This window comes from Nomascus leucogenys, chromosome 11 (genome assembly GCF_006542625.1).
Source record: "Nomascus leucogenys isolate Asia chromosome 11, Asia_NLE_v1, whole genome shotgun sequence".
In the NCBI taxonomy this organism is placed as follows: Eukaryota; Metazoa; Chordata; class Mammalia; order Primates; family Hylobatidae; genus Nomascus; species Nomascus leucogenys.
The window spans coordinates 7278190-7296829 of record NC_044391.1 but is presented as its reverse complement, the minus strand read 5'-3'; the positions used below and the strand labels follow the sequence as shown (position 1 = coordinate 7296829).

The 18640-nt window shown below is 40.1% G+C and overlaps 1 protein-coding gene across 1 annotated transcript in view; it reads right to left on the bottom strand.

Moving 5' to 3' along the window:
* SPTLC3 (serine palmitoyltransferase long chain base subunit 3) overlaps positions 1-9460 on the bottom strand; it is a 166812-nt gene extending 157352 nt beyond the window's left edge. The window contains exon 1 of the mRNA XM_003252865.4: positions 9055-9460. Within this exon, the coding sequence (XP_003252913.2) occupies positions 9055-9171 (117 nt within the window). The 5' untranslated portion in view covers positions 9172-9460. The remainder of the gene's footprint in view (positions 1-9054) is intronic.
* Positions 9461-18640: the final 9180 nt, after the last annotated feature.

Below are 18640 nucleotides of genomic sequence, written 5' to 3'. Positions count from 1 at the left end.
GTTAAGGGCTTAAGCATACAGTCCTTATGCCAAACAAAACAGAAATTTATAACTTATGAAAATGTGTCTTTGCCAATGATTAATAGCAAATTCATGGTCAAAGCAAACTCTTTAAATGTAAATATAAATGCAAGCATTGAAAATGGTTCTGAGATTGCACAATGGCTTTTCTAGTCATTTTAAGGAAATATAATATCCATGTATTCAGTTTTTATTGCTGCTTAATAAGCCACCAGCAAACTTAAAACAGCAATTATTTATTTACTCAAGAATTTTTAATTTGGGCAGAGCCCAACAGGGACAGCTGGTCTATGATCCATGCAGTATCAGTTGGAGCAACCATACCCTGGGGCTGGAAGATTCACTTCCAAGATACATCACTCACACAGTTTAGAAGTTGGTACTGCATCTCAGCGAGAAACAGAGCAAGGATACTTGGTTTCTCTCCTTGAACTTCTTGGGCTGCTTGGGCTTCCTTAAAGCATGGTGGCTGGATTCCAGGAATGGGCGCTCTATGAGGACTGGGTTCAAGCCGCAAGTCTTCTTGTAACTGACTCTCAGGAGTCCCAGATTGTCCCTTCCATCACATTTTTGGTCATGTAAGTCACTGGGTCCAGCCCAGGTTCAAGTGGATTAGAATTAGATTCTACCTCTCAATGGGAAATACTCCAAAGAATTTGTAACTATCTTTCATCTACTGCAGGAGTGTCCAATCTTTTGGCTTTCCAGGGCCACATTGGAAGAAGAATTGTCTTGAGCCACACATAAAATACACTAACACTAATGATAGCTGATGAGCTAAAAAAAAAAATCACAAAAAAGATCTCATAATGTTTTAAGAAAGTTTATGAATCTGTGTTGATCTGCATTCAAAGATGTCCCAGGCCAAATGCAGCCTGCAGGCCACATGTCGACAAGCTTGATCTACTGCACCATGTCTAAGATATCAGTATTGCCAGAAAATATTGTATTAAGTGAAGTTTCTATGCAGGGAGGCCACGTACTCTTGAAAAAAGCTCCTGAAAGCCAGACTATCTCTCGAGCTCCGACTGTGGCTAAGTGTGAGTCCACATGACTCAGAGTCACATGAGGTCAATTTTCTTTAGCTTAGAGTTGTTCAAAGTGAGGCATGGGGGTGACTGGTTCACTAATGTGGTATGTCTGTGAGTGAATAACATTGCCTATTGAAAGTGCAGATATGTGACAGTTTGGTGTCATTTGTGATAAGCTAAAATTTTTATTAAGAATGAAAAATCAAGAAAACAAAACAACTCACCATTCTTTTAATTCACACTGACTCTGCCCTTTAAGGCTGTGTCCATTGGCCCCTTCTCTCTGGAAGTGGGTATGAATCCCACGCCTAACATTATCTTGTGTTTACAGGGGAAGTGTGGACTAAAGGATAAGAACTTAGGTTCTAGGATTGGACAAACTTGGTTTCCATACCTGGTTTTGATACTTATAAGTTGGTGACCTTGGTTGAGTTACTAAAGCTTTCTGTTTCCTCACCTATAAAATGGGTCCGAAAATAATACCTCATAGGAATGTTGTGAGATGATGAACATAAAGCACTGGGAATGCCTGGCACTTTGAAGAACTCAAGACACGTTAAAGATTATTATAATTATTATGTTCTTGATTACCTCCCAAAGATTTAACTATAGGCTAACATGCGTTAGCTATTGGAGCTTGATGTCTTTCAATATCTGTAATCACAGTGAAAGCATAAGCACCTTTCTTTTTAAAAGTATATTATTGATACCTTAGACAACTGGTATTATGTTCAGTTGTTAAATAAAGGTCTCTAAGCCTATTATCATAGAAAGTAGATAATATCATGGGGTCTTGGACAGTTGTTGAAGTAAGAAGTTATGATAAGGTGGATAGTCTAGAGTTTATGTCCCAGTTTTGTTCTAGCTGTGTGACCTTGGGGGAAGTTATTTATGTTTTCAGAGCGTCAGTTTCCTCATCTATATAAACGTGGCTAATAATATCCACTTTGCATTACTGCCAGAAGAATTCAATGAGGCAAATTACATAGAAGGACCTGGCATGTAGCACCCACCAACAATTGATTTATTAGCTTTACCATTATTATTATTATTAAACTGATCAAAATAACTAGATTATTCAAACTAAGTTTCAACTTGATTTTGCACTTAATGCATACAAACTGAGAAAATGGACTTTTCTTTCTTTTCTCATGGAAACTGATTCTAGCATATTCCTTTCCTTCCCTTTCCTGACTTCTCTTCCCTTCTTTCTCTTCCTTTCCTTACCCTTTGTGTTTCAAATTGTATTTCCCTCATCATAGCTTTTGTCCATTCTTTTCTCTCTGGTGTTTGGCCTCTTTTTGTATTCATTTCTAAAAGTTATTTATATAATCAGAAAATTGCATTTAATGATATAAATTGTAAACATTTTCCTGGTCTGTAATTTGCCTTTTGGTTATTTCATGGTGTTATTTTTGTTTTGTTTTTGCCATACAGAAATAAATATTTGATTTTTATGTAGTCAGATTGTTGACCTATATTATGGCTCCTGGGTATTATATCATAGTTATAAAGACTTTTCCCATGTAAATATTATTTTTAAATTGATATTTTCTTATACTTTAATAGATTAACAATTATACCTATAATATTTATCTATCTGTTCATGTACTAATAGAAAATCATTCTAATTCTTTTGGTGCACAACATGATTTTCTAGTTGGTAGTGCTCGTCACCCTCATTGTTATTATTGATCATAGTCTTTCCAATTATTCTTGCTTATTAATTTTCCATATAAACTTCAAAGTCATTTGTCTGGCTCAAAAATATGTTGATCTATTTACTGGACTTACACAGAAACTTATAGGTTAACTTAGGTAGAATTAATGCATTTTTCATCCTGAGTCTTCCTCTACATGTGTTGTATGCCTTTCCACTTATTTTCAGTTTTCTTTCATGTCCCTCAGTAGCATTTTCATACTCCCTTCCAATTGATTTTCACTTTATTTAAATCTATTTCCAGGTCCTTCATGTTTCTGGTGCTATTGTAAAGGAGTTTTTACTTCAGTTATGCTTTCCAATTGATTTTTATGCATTACCCTTTATGATATTTCTTGCCATATTAAGTTTTAGATTTTTTTATATAGTTAAAATTTGCTAAGCTCTTCATGGTTTCTGGTTTTTCATCTTGCTTGAGTGCAAAGGGAACAAATTATGGCAATAATATTTACTCTTGATATATCCCTTTTCTCCTTTGCCAAACACAGTGGGTAAGCTCTGTTTATGTTGCTTAACAGCATAATCCTGTCTTGTATGATGATTAGCCCATTAGATCAGGGCTAATTCATAAACCATGCTCTGAGAGTCACCATAAATAAAGCTTAACACAGTTTGGGAGAAACTGTATCTGATCATGCTAATTCCCTTCTCAAACTTCCAGCACTTGCACATATAAATGGTTATAAAAGACACGCTTGGTGCATCCAGACCTTCTTCCATTCTGGTGATTTCTTAACTGCAAGCACCTGCAGCTCAGCTTGAGGGCTTTCTCTGCCATAGGAGTGTGCTCAGCCCATGTGTGGAAAGTCTACAAGTGCTGAGCATCCCTCAACTGATTAAGGACCAGAATTGGTTGACATTTATTCTTTTTTTTTTTAATTTAGACAGCTTTGAGATGAGTTGTACACCATCTCCCAGATGTCCCCGACAAGTCTCAGTCCCAGTTGCCAACAATGGTAACTTGTTCATGAGTGCATCAGCTTCCTTCCCTTCTGTGCCTCACTTCACTGTTTTTCCTCTGTGCTTCCTGGGTTCACCTCCCTAGTAAATTTCTTGCACTCAAATCTTTATCTCTGGGTTTGTTTCTTGGGGAATGTAAACTAAGACAAAGGCATTTTACAGTCTTTTCCCACCTGGTTCTCTCCATTAAGCATCCTGAACCTCCTACCATGAACTCATCTTTCACTGGCCAAAGGCATAATGCTCTGATATTTTATATCCTTCTAACAGCCTTTCCCTCTGCTGGAATGCCTTTCTATGCCTGTACAACTGGCTACTCTTCTTTCAAGACTTGGGTCAAATGCCTCTCTGAAGCAAGTTGTCTTCCCAGCCTAGGTCAGATACACATTCTTCTGTGTTCCCATGCAAGGTCCATATATTTCTATTGTGGTAGACTATTTCCAAAGATGGTCACAATAATCTCTCCAATCCCTTACAACCTTTTTCAATATGACTTTGCAGCTTCTGTCATGAAAAAAGCAGTGTCTGTTTCCCCTCCCCTTGCATCTCAGCTGGACTATGACTGGCTTTGTCTGCAAAATGTAGCAGAAATGTCCATAGGACATAAAAGAGGTCTTGTAGTTTCTATTTTTACTCTCTTAGAAGCCAGTCATCCTGTAAAAAAGCCTGGGCTACTCTCCCGAATAATGAGACCACATGCAGAGGGTGTCCTGGTGAAGTAGACACAAGGTGCTTTGGACAACAGCTGATACCAAGGTCTGGGACACGTGAATGGGGTCATCTTGGATGCTCGGGCAAGTTGATCTGCAGCAAACACCACGTGGAGCAGAGAAGGGCAATCCCTAGCAGCCCCTGCCTGAATCATGAACAATCCAATAGTCGTTGTTTCAAGCCATTGGATTTTGGACTGGCTGTTACACAGGAATAGATAACTGTAACATTTACTATAGTACTTACCATTAAATACTATAATTGCTTGTCTTTCTTTCTCATTTATACTGTGAGCTATTTATAAATGGAGGGAGAATACTTTCATCTTAATGACTGCAGCACCTGATATACAAGAGTGCTTTATAAATGATGAGCTCATGAAAAAATGCAGATTCCTTAAGGAGTTCACGGAGAAGCCTTGCCACATTGGGGATTGTTTTAAGGAAATAGGAGCCAAGAAACAAAGGTATTAGAAAAGAACACCAAAGACAGGACTAGGATGAAGATTCAGAGCAGTTGAAAGGGATTTCCAAAACTTTTAGTTTATGAATTCTCCTAGTAATTGGCGAGAATATTGACCTCTGTTTCAATCAGGGGGTAGCCCAGGTGAGCCCCACAGACACTGGTACTTACCACGGCTGTCAGGCAGCTACCACTATTTGCAAATCAAACTATCAATCAGTCATTGCTCTTATTCTCTAGAAGAAGTTTATACTACAGCAGAAGAGTAGCTCTACCAGGATATTGCAGGCTTCAAGAGGATATAGAAAGGTGGGGAGAATAGAAGTTCACCTTAAATGGTTCTAAAACTGGAAATGATTTCCGTAATAATGTGGCTTAATCCTTTCTCTTCTTCCAGCTTCTGCTGAGCACCACCTCAGCCACAGCACTGCTTCTCGCTGTCTGCCATGAAGGCTCACTGAATTGAGAAAAGTCTCTCAAAAGTCATATGACCTGTTGTGCCTCACAGCTTTCTGGAATGCTTCACGACCTTTCTTATGCCCTTTACTAGCAACTCCTACACTCATCTCCGGAGTTCCTTTCCTGTCTTTTCCTCATTTGGCCCTCAGGAATAAGCTCCCTATTTTATCTGCAATTATAATGTCTCAAGGTTCAATTTGAGTCTTCCCGGCTCTGAGAAGCTGTCACTGACCACCCCAACCTGTGATTTCCTAGAATGTACTGAAAAAGGAACTGGCTTTGGAGCAACATGGATTTGGGTTCAAACCCTGGCAATGCTGATTGTGATTCTTCAGAAGTTCCTAGGTGATTTATCTTTCCCCATCTGTATAATGGATAGTATACTACCACTTCATGGGGCTGTTTTGGAGGTACAGGGGATGCCTGCCGGAAGTGCTTAGCCCTTCCTGATACGTAGCAGAACATTGATATTTATTATTATTTTTGCTCTTCTCCAACTTCTAATACTAGTATCTATGCCACTCATTTGTCCTCAAGTTATGTCTGCTTTATGGCAGCTCTTGTCCTTGCACTAGCATTTAACTTTGAAGTGATTATTTTAATGTTGATATAAGCTTTCTCCTAACAGATAAACTATAAACTTCTTATTTATCTTTATAGGTCCTAAGAATAACAGATGCTTAATAAATATTGGTGAAAAAAAAAGCAATCACTTGTTAGGGCTCATTACCTATACCTGGTAATATTACAACATTCAGGTCAAGAACTCAATAAACCTTGAATTAGAGTAACTCTAATCCCCAAATGTTTTTGTTTTCCAGGAAAGGGATGATTATGAAAACTTTACAATTTTTTTTTCAGCCTGCAGGTTTAGTTTAAGAGAAGAAAATGCAGACCCTATCCTCTTAAGAAACTACTTCTGGGAAAATGCAATGGAGACACAAGGTCTACCTTCCTAGGTTTTGGTTTTCCAAATAAAAGTTTATGGCCAGGTTAAAAATAATTGCTGGGAATTAAAAAGCAATTATGTGGATAATAGTTGCAAAGTAATTATATAGAATTAAGTAAGGAATAGGAAATTCCTATTCATTAGGAAAAATTTTAATTCAGTAAAAATTATAAGAAATATCAAGTTTATAGATTAAGACATTAAGTACCCATCTGTCTGTAGTGTGGCTATGTTCAGGAGGAGGGAGAACAAATCCTCTAGTACAATAGTGTCCTGTTAGAAGTAAAAGGTAGGAGGCCATATTGGGAATAAACAAATAAACGGACTTAGTGATGAAAACCAGTTTTTGTGCATTCTCAGGACATATGAGGTTTAAAGAAAAAAAAAAACAAAACAGGAAAAATAGGCTCCATAAAAGCTCCAGAAAGGAACTCTAGAAGGTTTCTAAGAATGGAAAGGCTCTGGTCCTTGCCAGCCTTGAGACTGGGGCAGCAAGCCTGCTGCATGCTGGAGCAGGGATGGCAGCCTACGCTGGACCAGGGGGAAGGAGGACTCCTGAGCACTGCCCAATAGTAATTTTCATATTGTTTGTTATGCCAGGGAACCCTTTGTCAATAGAATCTTGTAGGGTCCCTGATGTATAAAAGAGATAACCGTGTTGCTGTGTGGTTGCAAATAAGTGGGAAGAGAAAGGGTGGGAGGATCGTTGGAGGGGCTGGTAGGATCTTAGATGCTGCAGCAGAAGACCTTAGGCCAGGGAGAACGTGTGTGGGAGACCAGCAGCCTAGGATTCTGGAAGCCATTGCAGATGCTTCTATCCACAGGCAAGGCTTTTGGTCTAGGCCTAGTTTGTTAAAGGGTCCCAAGGATCAAAACTAGTGGCAAAGGAACATGAGAGTAAAGACAACTTTGTTCCCATCATGGAGGGGACAATAAGCCCTGGCTTGCCCTGTTACACTATGATCTCAGCTGGGTTTTTTTTGTTCGTTGTTTTTCTGAAAAATATTTTTTAAGCCATAATTGAGGCTCTCAATGAAAGCCAATTGTAGCTTAGTGACACCTAAATATGTCTGAGACAACAGGCTCTGGATGGCCCTTCAGGAAGGCAACAGCAGCCTTGATGTTTTCGACTATTCTTAGGGAAGCCTCAGTGTCCAAGGATATTTACAGTCTTGCAGCTGCACTTCATAATGAATCTTTAGAACCCTGGGTTTTATCCTTACTTTGGAGTGGCTGTAACTGTCTATCTAAGTTTCTAATCTCATACCTCGAACGTGATTATAAAACCAAGATAAAATAAATAAAAGGGAGAAAAGTTAAGAAGGAATCTCTTCCCAGATGTGATCCCTCAGGGTCAGAATAATCACAAGGGTAAGTAGGTGAATAGCCTGTGAGTTACAGGCATTCCAGAGGCAAGGATCATCTTGAGTAGTGGTCTGAATTGATATTTAGTGATGCATAAGTGGTGGATATTACTGTAATTTCCTTCACGCAACTGACAGGAGTTGATCACCTTCTCTTCACATTGCTCCAGGTTTCAGATCCTCAGGTGGGACAGGCCAGTTCTGAGGTTTCTGATAGACACCTCCCAGGGTTGGACAGTGCCTTTTATTAAGAGGGGAATGCTTTTGGGGACCACAGCTTGTTTACACACAACTCAGGCTCCAGAGCTCCTTTAGCCTCTTCCAGTTGCACACGTGAATGTAATTCACTGAGTGGAGGGCTGGCCCCAGCCAGACCCACCCGTCCTGTGATCTTAGAACAGTCTGCCTTTCCTGTGGGTGGATACTTGCTCTCTGGATGATCAAATGATGGAAGATTGCATGGGGCTCCCTGTGCCACTTCTCTTTCCAAACAGAGGCTACCTGTTTGACTACTTGGGCTTGCTTCTCAGGCGGATGAGCTCACTCCTGCTGCTCAGAGCAAAGTGACACGGAGTGTCCTGTGGGGAGTGGGGAATTGCCTTACATAAGGACCCCACAGAGCCAGGCTCTCTCTTAAAACAAGCTGACAACTTTCCTCGAGTTCCTCCTGTCTAGTAAACTCTGCAAACATCCCGGTGCAATAAGAGCAAAAAAAAAAAAAGTGTCAAGTTGGAAAATACAAGTTTGTTTTAAAGATGCCGTTCTGTTTTCTGAGTGCAGTGTGTCACAATGAGCCCTGCTTTCTGAAGTGTTTTGGAAAAGAATGTCTGTGACGTCACATTTCAAAGAAATACTGTGGCCTCAAATCAAGTAGTGAGCTATAACAAGGCTCCACTAAACACCAATAATAACTCGTCTTTCAAACAGAGAGGCATTTCTCATGGACCTGGGAAGAATGCCATCTCCACCACATAATGTCAACAAAATGTACTTTCACTTCCTCTTTTTCTTCTGAAGCATGACGGTTGTAGCAGGTCTCTTGGACTAAAATATATGCAAAGAGTTGGAACCTTCATAATTCTTCCCTCCCCGCAAAATGCTTGAGACAAAAGTCTGGTAGGTACATTTGTATTTTAGGGAGCCTAAAGCTGTGTGAGTCTGTGCGTGTCCTCTTTTGCATACAGAACACATTTTCTCCTTAATCCACACCTAAACTTTTTGGTAGCCAAGCACTTTCTATTAACAGAATCAACAGTCAAAACATGTAAAAACACTTCATAAGATGAACTCTAAGTTAGGACAGCCCGAAATATCTTCACAGAGAAATATTGAAACGTTCAGGTAATTCAGAGAAGAGCAGGGGAGAGTGCCTCTTACCTGGGCTTCTTTCACTATTCCATTCTTTGTGCAGTTTCTGCTTTGTGAGCCATTGCTCTGTTTCTTGTGATTGTGAAGTTTCCCATTGCAAACAGCACCACCTCCAGGGTTAGCCATGGGTGTGAAGTGACAGAGCCCGGGACAGGTTTTCCTTCAGAGGTCTCTGCAGGCTTTAGTTTTTGGTCTGTGAGGGGATGGGATAAAGCTCTTTGGGGCTGAGCCCTTAAAGGAATCTTACCAATCAGGCTTTTCCAGAAGAAGAGCAACAGCCTATCTTTTTGCCAGATCGTTGAAACTAAAACAAATGGTTACCTTTATACTTCTCAACTCCAGTCAAAATGTGAACTCCATGGCAACAAACCTGCTTCCAAAACTATAAAGGAGATTGTCCATGCCGGCTCCTTCTGGGGACTGAGGGAACCTAGGGACTGAACACCCAGTGGCAAAGTGTGAGGAGGCGGGCTGGGAGGTGGAGAGACTTTTAAAGACACACGCACACAGCACACTCACAGAGTCTTCTAAGTAACTGAGTTCTGAGTTAACCTCTTTTTCCCAACCCCTCTCTCCTGCGTGTAATTGTGGTTTTTGGTTGTAAACCAAGCTCAAAAGTTAATATTTCTTTTTGCTATAAAATAACATTCAGAGGTGGTTGCCAGGGGCTGGAGGGATGAGGCAAAGGGAAGTTATTGTTTAACGGGTACAGAGTTTGAGTTGGAGCAGATGAAAAAGGTATAGTGATGGATCACTGCACAACAATGTGAATGTACTTAAACTAAACTGTACACTTAAAAATGATTAAAATGGTAAGTTTCATGTGATGTATACATTTCCATAATTTACAAATGATTTGAAAAGATTTTTAAAAACCCAATATTCAAAACCAACCTATGTTAAAATCAGTACTATAATAAGGGGGTACCAATCCATCAAGAATTCCAGTAAGACAGATGTTGAGGAGACAGAAAATTTGGTGGCTGCATTATCTTTATCTCGTGACCTTGGGGGAGGTATTTACCCACTTTATGCCTCAGTTTTTCCATCTATAAAATATCTGCTGAGGTAGAAAGAAAATTATGCTGTAGCTTGGGTTTGTTACCGACGCAGGTGTGAAGTGGTTGATGACTGCAGGGTCCCAGTCCTGAAACACATCTGGTTTACTCACTAACTCTTATTCTCTCAATGCAAGAATCTTCAAAGCTTTGTTTCTTCCTATCATCATCAAATGGCATGATGACATGATTTGTTGGAGAGTCATTACAACCTGTTGAGTCTTCCCAAGTCCACCCTTGTGGTTTTCCTGAGTCAAGACTTCTTTAGCATCAGACTCTAAGAAAAGAAACCAATTTATTGGTGCAGTAGACAAAAACAAACAATCAAACACACACACACAAACAAAAAGACAGAAATATCCCCTGTTTCCAGAGCCTCATGTCCTGTACCTCAGCTCCCTTGGACAGGGTTCAGTTCTACTCCAGAATAATGTAGCTTTTGGAGGTGGACATGCTAATGCTTCTCCTAACCATGACTTGCATATGAGGGTACCTGCCTTTACCATCCCAAGGAATGCTGGAGGAATAAGATAAGGCCTGAGGCCAAGGGAAGAGACGGAGTTAATACCAAGTGTGTTCAGCCCAGTTTGTGTCTCAAGTTCAAAAATTTTATTGCATTTCTCTCAACCTTTATCATCAAAGTAGAAGTAGATTTTCACTGGTCTCTCTCTTCCATGGCTGTTTCACTGGGATTTGGCGGCTAAACTCTCGTAGGTTTATTTTCTTCTGAGATTTAGGAAATGGAGAGATGAAGAGGTAGAGGGGAGCACTACTGCTGGCCCAACTGCCTCATGTTACTTAGAAAGACAAGTTGAAGAGAGGGCGTTATTTTCCCTGAGCTCTATTGCCCTGTGCAAAGCATTTTTTAATAAAGATTTTTAAATAAAAATTTTTTAACATTAGATGTCTCTTTTCTTTCTTCTTTTCTTCTTCACCATCTCTTTCCTCTTTTCACATTTGTCCTTTTCCCTTTCCTCCCCCACCCTCCTCTTATTTTTCTTCTTCTTTTTCAAATTTTCTTTTTACAAGGGACAAAAGGCATATATAAAATAAATCTTAAAACACAGCTGAATTCTGCTTTCTCCTTTTCCTTCCCGATTGCAATTGCTAAGGTTAGGTAATCACACATAGATTTCTGAGAAATATCTACTACGTGCTCTCACTCTTGAAACTTTCCTATTTTACTTACTGTATTGGAATGTGTATGTTGTGTGCACAAAATTATATTAACACACCAACCATTTGGCATCAGGCACTGCTGGTATGTATAGTCAGTGGTGACTCATTGCTTCATACCATCTCCAGTTAAAATAAGCGAGGAGTTCTGTTGAAGTGAGTGGTAGGTTTAGGTTTAAGGTTTGGATCAATACTAAACCACAGACTAAATATTGAGCAAGATTTGGCATCTCTGAACAACTAAATACATTTCAGATCAATTAGTAACCTCAAAAAATGTTTGAATAAGTTCTATGTATTTGCTGAGGCCTTGGACTCACAAGGAATAAAACATACACAGTCTCCACGTTCATAGAATTAAGACTCAGCAGTACCCACATGCCTTCTACTTAGGATATCTTACTATTAAAGGTAAAAATAAATCTTCCCACTAGTACATTAAAGGCAAAGATAAAATTAGCAATGGCCTTGTGGTGTTCTCCAAAGTAATGGTTTTGCCCAGATGCCAGATTCTCAGCTCCTCTCTTAATGAAGCAGCCAAAAAGGGAGATAACAGAGTGAGGATAGGCAAGAAAGGGAAGGACAGAGGCTTGGCAATGTGTTGTGAAAAAGCTCTTGGAACAACTTGGGGATAGAGAGTTGGCAAAAATGGGAGGATATGAGCAGAATGAACTGTCAGAATTGTACAGTGTACAGAGAAATCTGTTCACTCTCAGTGACTCAATTTTCACCCATGTAATGGAGAGTGATGCTCATGCAAAACTAAATTTTCAGCAGGTTAAGTGGCTTTTCCAAAGTCACAGAATAATATGTGGTAGAAGTGGGTCATGAACTCAAGAATGTGTGGGTCTAAGTGAGTGCCATTTTCCTTACACCATGACACCTCTCCTTCAGCTGTTGACTTGAGAACCATCAACCACCGAGAAAAGAAATAACAGAATCTGTTATTATTTGGGAGATTTCATTGAATTGGCCAAATAATGAATAAAAATGCTTTATTTGCCTTTTTGATCTTTAAAAATTTGCAATATATTAAATAGGTACAAATGACTAATGACATGTCAACATCTACTAATAAGTCTACATGGAAGTACTTAAATTTCCCAAAGAGTTCAATCTGGAAAAATTATCATCATAGAGACAATTCATTTCCATAGATTTTCTCATGAATAGGTTATAAACGTGATGACCTAAGAAGGCTAGCCGCATGTGAGTTAATATTAAATTTGAACTGACCACTCAGTCATGAAAATTATCTGAGAAAACCCAGAAAGTGATCGTGTCAATTTATCTGATATCAGGTGGAAATTATAACTCTTAATCAAGATCAAGTTAATTTTAGTTTTCACACTTTTGGGTTTTGCACACTGTTGTGATTGGAAAATCCATGCATAGCACATATGTAACATCACATATCTTTGCCCTGAAATAGATCATACTGACACAGTCAGTCCCTCATTCATATCCTTTTGACTTAGGTTGGAGGTCCCTGATACACGGTGTCAGCTGTTTTCTGTGCTTCTATGCCCAAGCAGATTCTCTGACCATGGGGTATTCTCTGCTTCTGCAGTGTGGGCCAGGTGTGCTGGGAGATTCACATCCTTGAGAGCAACCCTCAGCCAACAAGGGACAGAAGTTGGTGCATAAACACCCCATGTTATCTTCTTCTTTATGGGACAATTCTGAGGCATGTTCACAGCCTCTGGAGAGTTCCCAATGGGACTGTGGCTCTGTTGCCCTCAGTGGTAACCCTCTTATAAAGACACCCATTATTAAGTTTTCCTCCCTTCCTGGTTTTGCTTATCCATGCTTCCTGAAAATACCCCCCAATAAACTACTTGCACCTAAATCCTTGTCTCAGAGTCTGTTTGTGGGAACCCAAATTAGGGCAACCAAGTCCATATTGGCCCATCAGATCTTATTGATCAGAGATCAAATTGGATCTTTTGAATGATCAATATTAGACTGTTCTGAAGATTGAGAGAGACATCATATAGAAAAACTTAATACATTCATTTGGGTAAAACCTCATAAATTCTAGAGACAGACAGAAAATCTGTACTCTTGTGTCTCCCATAGGAAAGATTTGTGGGATTTATGTAAGAAGAGGGTGTCTACAATTTAGTTGAGGAAGAGAAGTCATTAACTTTGAGTTATAATATCATAAAAACACCACATATTTTGAATGAGAAACAGGCTCTAGAAAGTCATTTAGAATGTGCTTTATCTGTAGAAAAATTAAAACTAGCTTATTCTTTAGTTAATGCTTTGATACAAAGAACCCTTTTATGTTTCTAGCTAGCATGGGATGATAAATGGAAAGTAAATGCTTAGCATTCTTATTCATTTTCTATTGCTACTGTAAGAAATTATCACAGACTTAGTGGCTGAAACAACACAAATGTATCGTATTAGAGTTCTGCAGATCAGGAGTCTGACATGGGTCTCACTAGGCTAAAATCAAGGTGTCAGCAGTGCTGATTTCTCTTTGAAGGCTGTAGGGGAGAACCTCTTTCCTTGGCTTTCCCAGATGCTAGAGGTGTCCACATTCCTTTATTAATGCCCCCTTCCTCCATCTTCAAAGCCAGCAATGCTGAATCTCTGTGACCTTTCTTCCATCATACATCTCTGTGTATGTATGGGACTATGGCCAGGAAATGTTCTCTGATTTTAAGAAATCATATGATAGATTGTGACCATCCTGAAATCCAGGATAATCTTGGAATAACTTCAATTACATCTATAAAGTCCCTTTTAAAAGTAATTAATTTAAGTTGACAAATAAAAATTGTATACATTAATGTTGTGCAGCATGATGGGTTTTGATACATGTATACATTGTGGAATGGCCAAATCACACTAATTAGCATATGCATTACCTCTCCATAATTATTTTTTGTGTGGTGAAAACACTTAAAATCTATCCTTTTAGCAATTTTCAAGTATATAATATATTGTTATGAATTATACTTATCATGTTGTATAATAGATGTCTTGAAGTTTTTCCTCCCCTCTAACAGAAATTTTTCATTATTTGACCAATATCTTGCAAAGTCTCTTTTGCTATGTAAGGTAACATGTTCACAGGATGCAGGGATAGGGTGTGGACATCTTTGGAGGATCATTACTCTGCCTACTACAGTACCTATTACTACTAATTAAAAATTTGCAGCTAGTCAGAGGATCTCATTATTTAGTTTACTGCTCTAAGAGTTTTCTTCTAATCGTTTTCTTCCAAGAAATGTAGAAAATGTACATTTTTAAAGACTCTCATAGGTTAATTTTCAAGTTGAGCATCTGAAATCTTTTTTTAGCAGTTTTAAAAATTGCAGGCTAATTTACGTAGACAAGGATACACAGACTAATTGCACAGCTCAATGAATTTTCATAAAGTAAGCACACATGGGAACTGTACCCAGCAGAAGAAACAGGACATTTCTCGCATCCAGAAGCCCTCTTCAGGCCCTGCCCTACTCTTCACTCCTTAATCACACAAAGAAATCACTATTTTAAGTTCTATCACCATAGATCAGTTCTGCCCCATTATTTTATATGAAAGAGTCATTCGGTTCATATTCTTTTGTGTCTGGCTTCTTTCACTCAATTATTACGTTTGGGAGAGTTTTCCACTTTGTAGTGCTTAGCAATAACTTGTTCATTCTCACTGCTACATAGTATTCCATTTTAGGAGCATACTGCAATTTATTTAATCATTCTATTGTGGACATTTGGGTTGTTTCTAGTTTTTAGCTATTAAAACAATTGCTGCTGTGAATGTTCTAGTATAGCCTTTGGAAGCCATATACGTACATTTCTGTTGGGTACATACCCAGAAGTGGAATCATTGGAACATAACGTGTGTATCTGTTCAATTTTGGAAGATACCGATTGATATGGTTTGGCTCTGTGACCCCACCCAAATCTTGTCTCAAACTGTAGTCCCCATGTGTCAAGACAGGGACTTGGTGGGAGGAGATTGGATCATGGGGGCAGTTTCCCTATGCTGTTCTCCTGATAGTGAGGGAGTTCTCATGAGATCTGATGGTTTTAAAAGTGGCAGTATCCCCTGCTCTCTCTCTCTTTCCTGCCACCATGTAAGATGTGTCTTGCTTCCCCTTCACCTTCCGCCATGATTGTAAGTTCTCTGAAGCCTCTCCCGCCATGAGGAGCTGTGATTCAATTAACCCTCTTTTGTTTATAAATTACCCAGTCTCAGGCAATATCTTTGTAGCAGTGTGAGAATGGACTAACACATGGATCCATGGCTTTCCAAGTGTTTGCACAGGTTTATGCACCAACCACTAATGAACATCCCAGTTGATCCACATCCTCACTGACACTTTGTATAGTCAGTCTTTTTAAAATTGTAACCAGCCTGGTGAGAGTGTAGTCATGTGTTTTTTTGTTGTTGTTTGTTGTTGTTGTTTTTAAGGTAGAATTTACATATGAGGAAATGCACAAATCCTAAGGTACAATTCAGTGAATTTTGTCAAATCTAAACTTGTTTGAACTTTAGTGTTCCAAGTCATATAATTGTGAATTTTCCTATCAAGAGGGCTTGGGGGAATTAAATCCTTTGTGGCTAAAGAGGGAAAATTGTATTTACCTTGTGCTCCCACCCCCTTCTTCCAGTGACAGGCGTGGGTGGGTAATCAGGGTCTGTGGACTGCTGGTTTGTGTTGTTAGTATATTACCTACCGCAGAGGGCATTTACCTACTGACCTGAGGGGCAATGGTGTGGAAAAGGAAAAAGACGAAGCAGTGGCTTTTGAGTGTTAGAAACGTTGCATAGTGACCCAGCCTCAGAGAGTCTGCCTGTTCTGCCCCAAGGTCTTTCTGTGGGTGCCAGGCCACCAGTATGTGATAAGAATGAATCCAAGAGCACTGAGATTTCAAAGTTGCCTCTTTCTTTCTTTTTGTTGCTCTTGTCACATTTCTGTAAAAGTCATGTATGATAAGGTACTTATGGCATGGTTAAAACACATTCTCTTTCATGCCCCTGTGCACACAGGTCCTGATGCTTCAGGCTTAGCTTCACTACAGGAAATGTATCATGCAGTTTTAATTTGTCTGCAAGTAAGGAAGATGGAAAAAACAGCTGGCTTATAAAAAGATGGTGACCTGGATGTTCTCCATCAAATGAAACACCCTCAAATTTCATTTCAGTAATATGTCAGTCACTCATGGAGGCTGGGTGTCATGGATAATTGGCTCTGCTAAGATCAGGCACATTTATCTGAATCTTGTTTATTTCCATTATAAAAGAGGATCACAACCTCTGAAGGCTAATGTAAGGATTATAGGAGAGAACTTCAGAAAGCATATGATACAAAACTTTAGCATCTCTCTTCCTTCTTTGTCCAGGAATATTGTTACTGACAATATAATGACATTCTTGGACCTAAGAAGAAAGTTTCGGTGACCACATGCTACAAGTTTGGCTGACAGAAAGTCTCCCATAAGAAGGGTCAACAGCCAGGACTGTGGCCCTCAATCTCTCTCACAGTCTTTGCACTTATACCCAAGAAACCAGAAAGAGGCCTGGACATTGGCAGGGACCATATCACTCAAAGTCTGATGTCTTTGGTCACTGATGTGATCTAAAGTGCTGCTATCCATAGATCATGGCTACCAAAGCTACTGTGATCACCACTCTTTTCTTGGCAAAGGACAAAGAGCATGGAGCAGTGCCTATGGGAGGGTTATAGGCTGGGCCTGGAAGCAGCACACACTGCTTTCTCCCAGTCCCACGGGCTGGAACTCGGTTATGTGACTACACTTACTTCAAGGAAGCCTGGGAAATGTAGTCTACCCTGTGTCCAGAAGGAAGAGGAGAATGTGGATTTTGATGACCATCAGCTGTCTTAGCCACAGATGGTTTATAACTTGACCTAGGGTAACTTTTCTTATATTCATAGGAATATAGTAGCAGCCATAGTGAGGCACCAAGGTAGGTAAGAATTAGAGGCTCTTGAAAAATATTCATTCAGTGCTTTTAGTCCTGTCGCTTAACATCTATTTCTAGACACCTTAAATGCATAGACTCTGTGGGAGATATTTATGTAGCCTGTCTCCTGATTTACTAGGAGATTTATCTGGACTCCTAAATGCGATGGGATCTTTTTATACCCCTGTTGGACATGATCTGGTTACAAAAGTCCACCTGGTTATAGACACATGAAGAGTGAACCCGTTCCAGGGTGGCCTGCCTCAAGAGTTAAATCCTGAGGCAATTCTGGGGTCTTAGGAAAGACAAATTTTCTTTTTTTTTTTTTTTTTTTTTTTGAGACGGAGTCTCGCTCTGTCGCCCAGGCTGGAGTGCAGTGGCGCGATCTCGGCTCACTGCAAGCTCCGCCTCCCGGGTTCACGCCATTCTCCTGCCTCAGCCTCTCCGAGTAGCTGGGACTACAGGCGCCCGCCACCACGCCTGGCTAATTTTTTGTATTTTTAGTAGAGACGGGGTTTCACCGTGGTCTCGATCTCCTGACCTTGTGATCCGCCCGCCTCGGCCTCCCAAAGTGCTGGGATTACAAGCGTGAGCCACCGCACCCGGCCAGGAAAGACAAATTTTCTAAGCTTCCAAGGGCTTGTGGCTGAGCCCTTCTGATATTGACAGTAAAAGAGGTACAGTAGTGTGGATCCTAAGAGGTGGCAAAGCACTGGGCCTTCTGGGGGGCTGAATCTCTCCAAGCACAGCAATCATAGATACAGCATCTATAAATCAGCTCACAACATAGCTGTTGAAAAAATATAACTTTTTCTTAGAACTTAATTTTAATTTTGAGGACCCCCCTGCTTTTCACTTTCCACCAGGTGGTTGAGATAATCTCAGTCCATTGGCCCAGTTATAAGGAGCATTTATGAAATCAGGTTGCTCTGGGAGCAGCAGGTTTGAGGCATGACAATGGCTTTGGTCATTGACATCTGCTCCTAAGCATCATCTCACATTTCCGCTTCCTCCTGCACCCTGAAGCTCTAGTGGCTTTCTCTCTGCTTTCCCTGCATCATGTGGGAAGGCAAGCGAATAATTCAGCTCTGTTCCTTCCCTGTCAGGCTAGGAACCAGGGATCAGGGATCCCTGCAAGTCCATCTATGGCTCCATCCACCTAGACTCCCTCTGCAGCAGTTTTCTCTCTCCAGGGACCTTCCTCCTTTCAGGGGAACTGCGTGGGAAGCAGAGCAAGCCCCTCCCTGCCACCCACCTGTGCCTCTGCTCATTACTTCTTTACAGATTACTCTCCTCACAACCTGGAAGCATCTCTCTTTTGGTCCCTCAAGAACATCCCTTTCTCCAGAAACCTGCTGCTGTCACTCATGGGTGTCTCTGTGTTACCCCAAAGACTTCAAAACTCCAAAAGAGC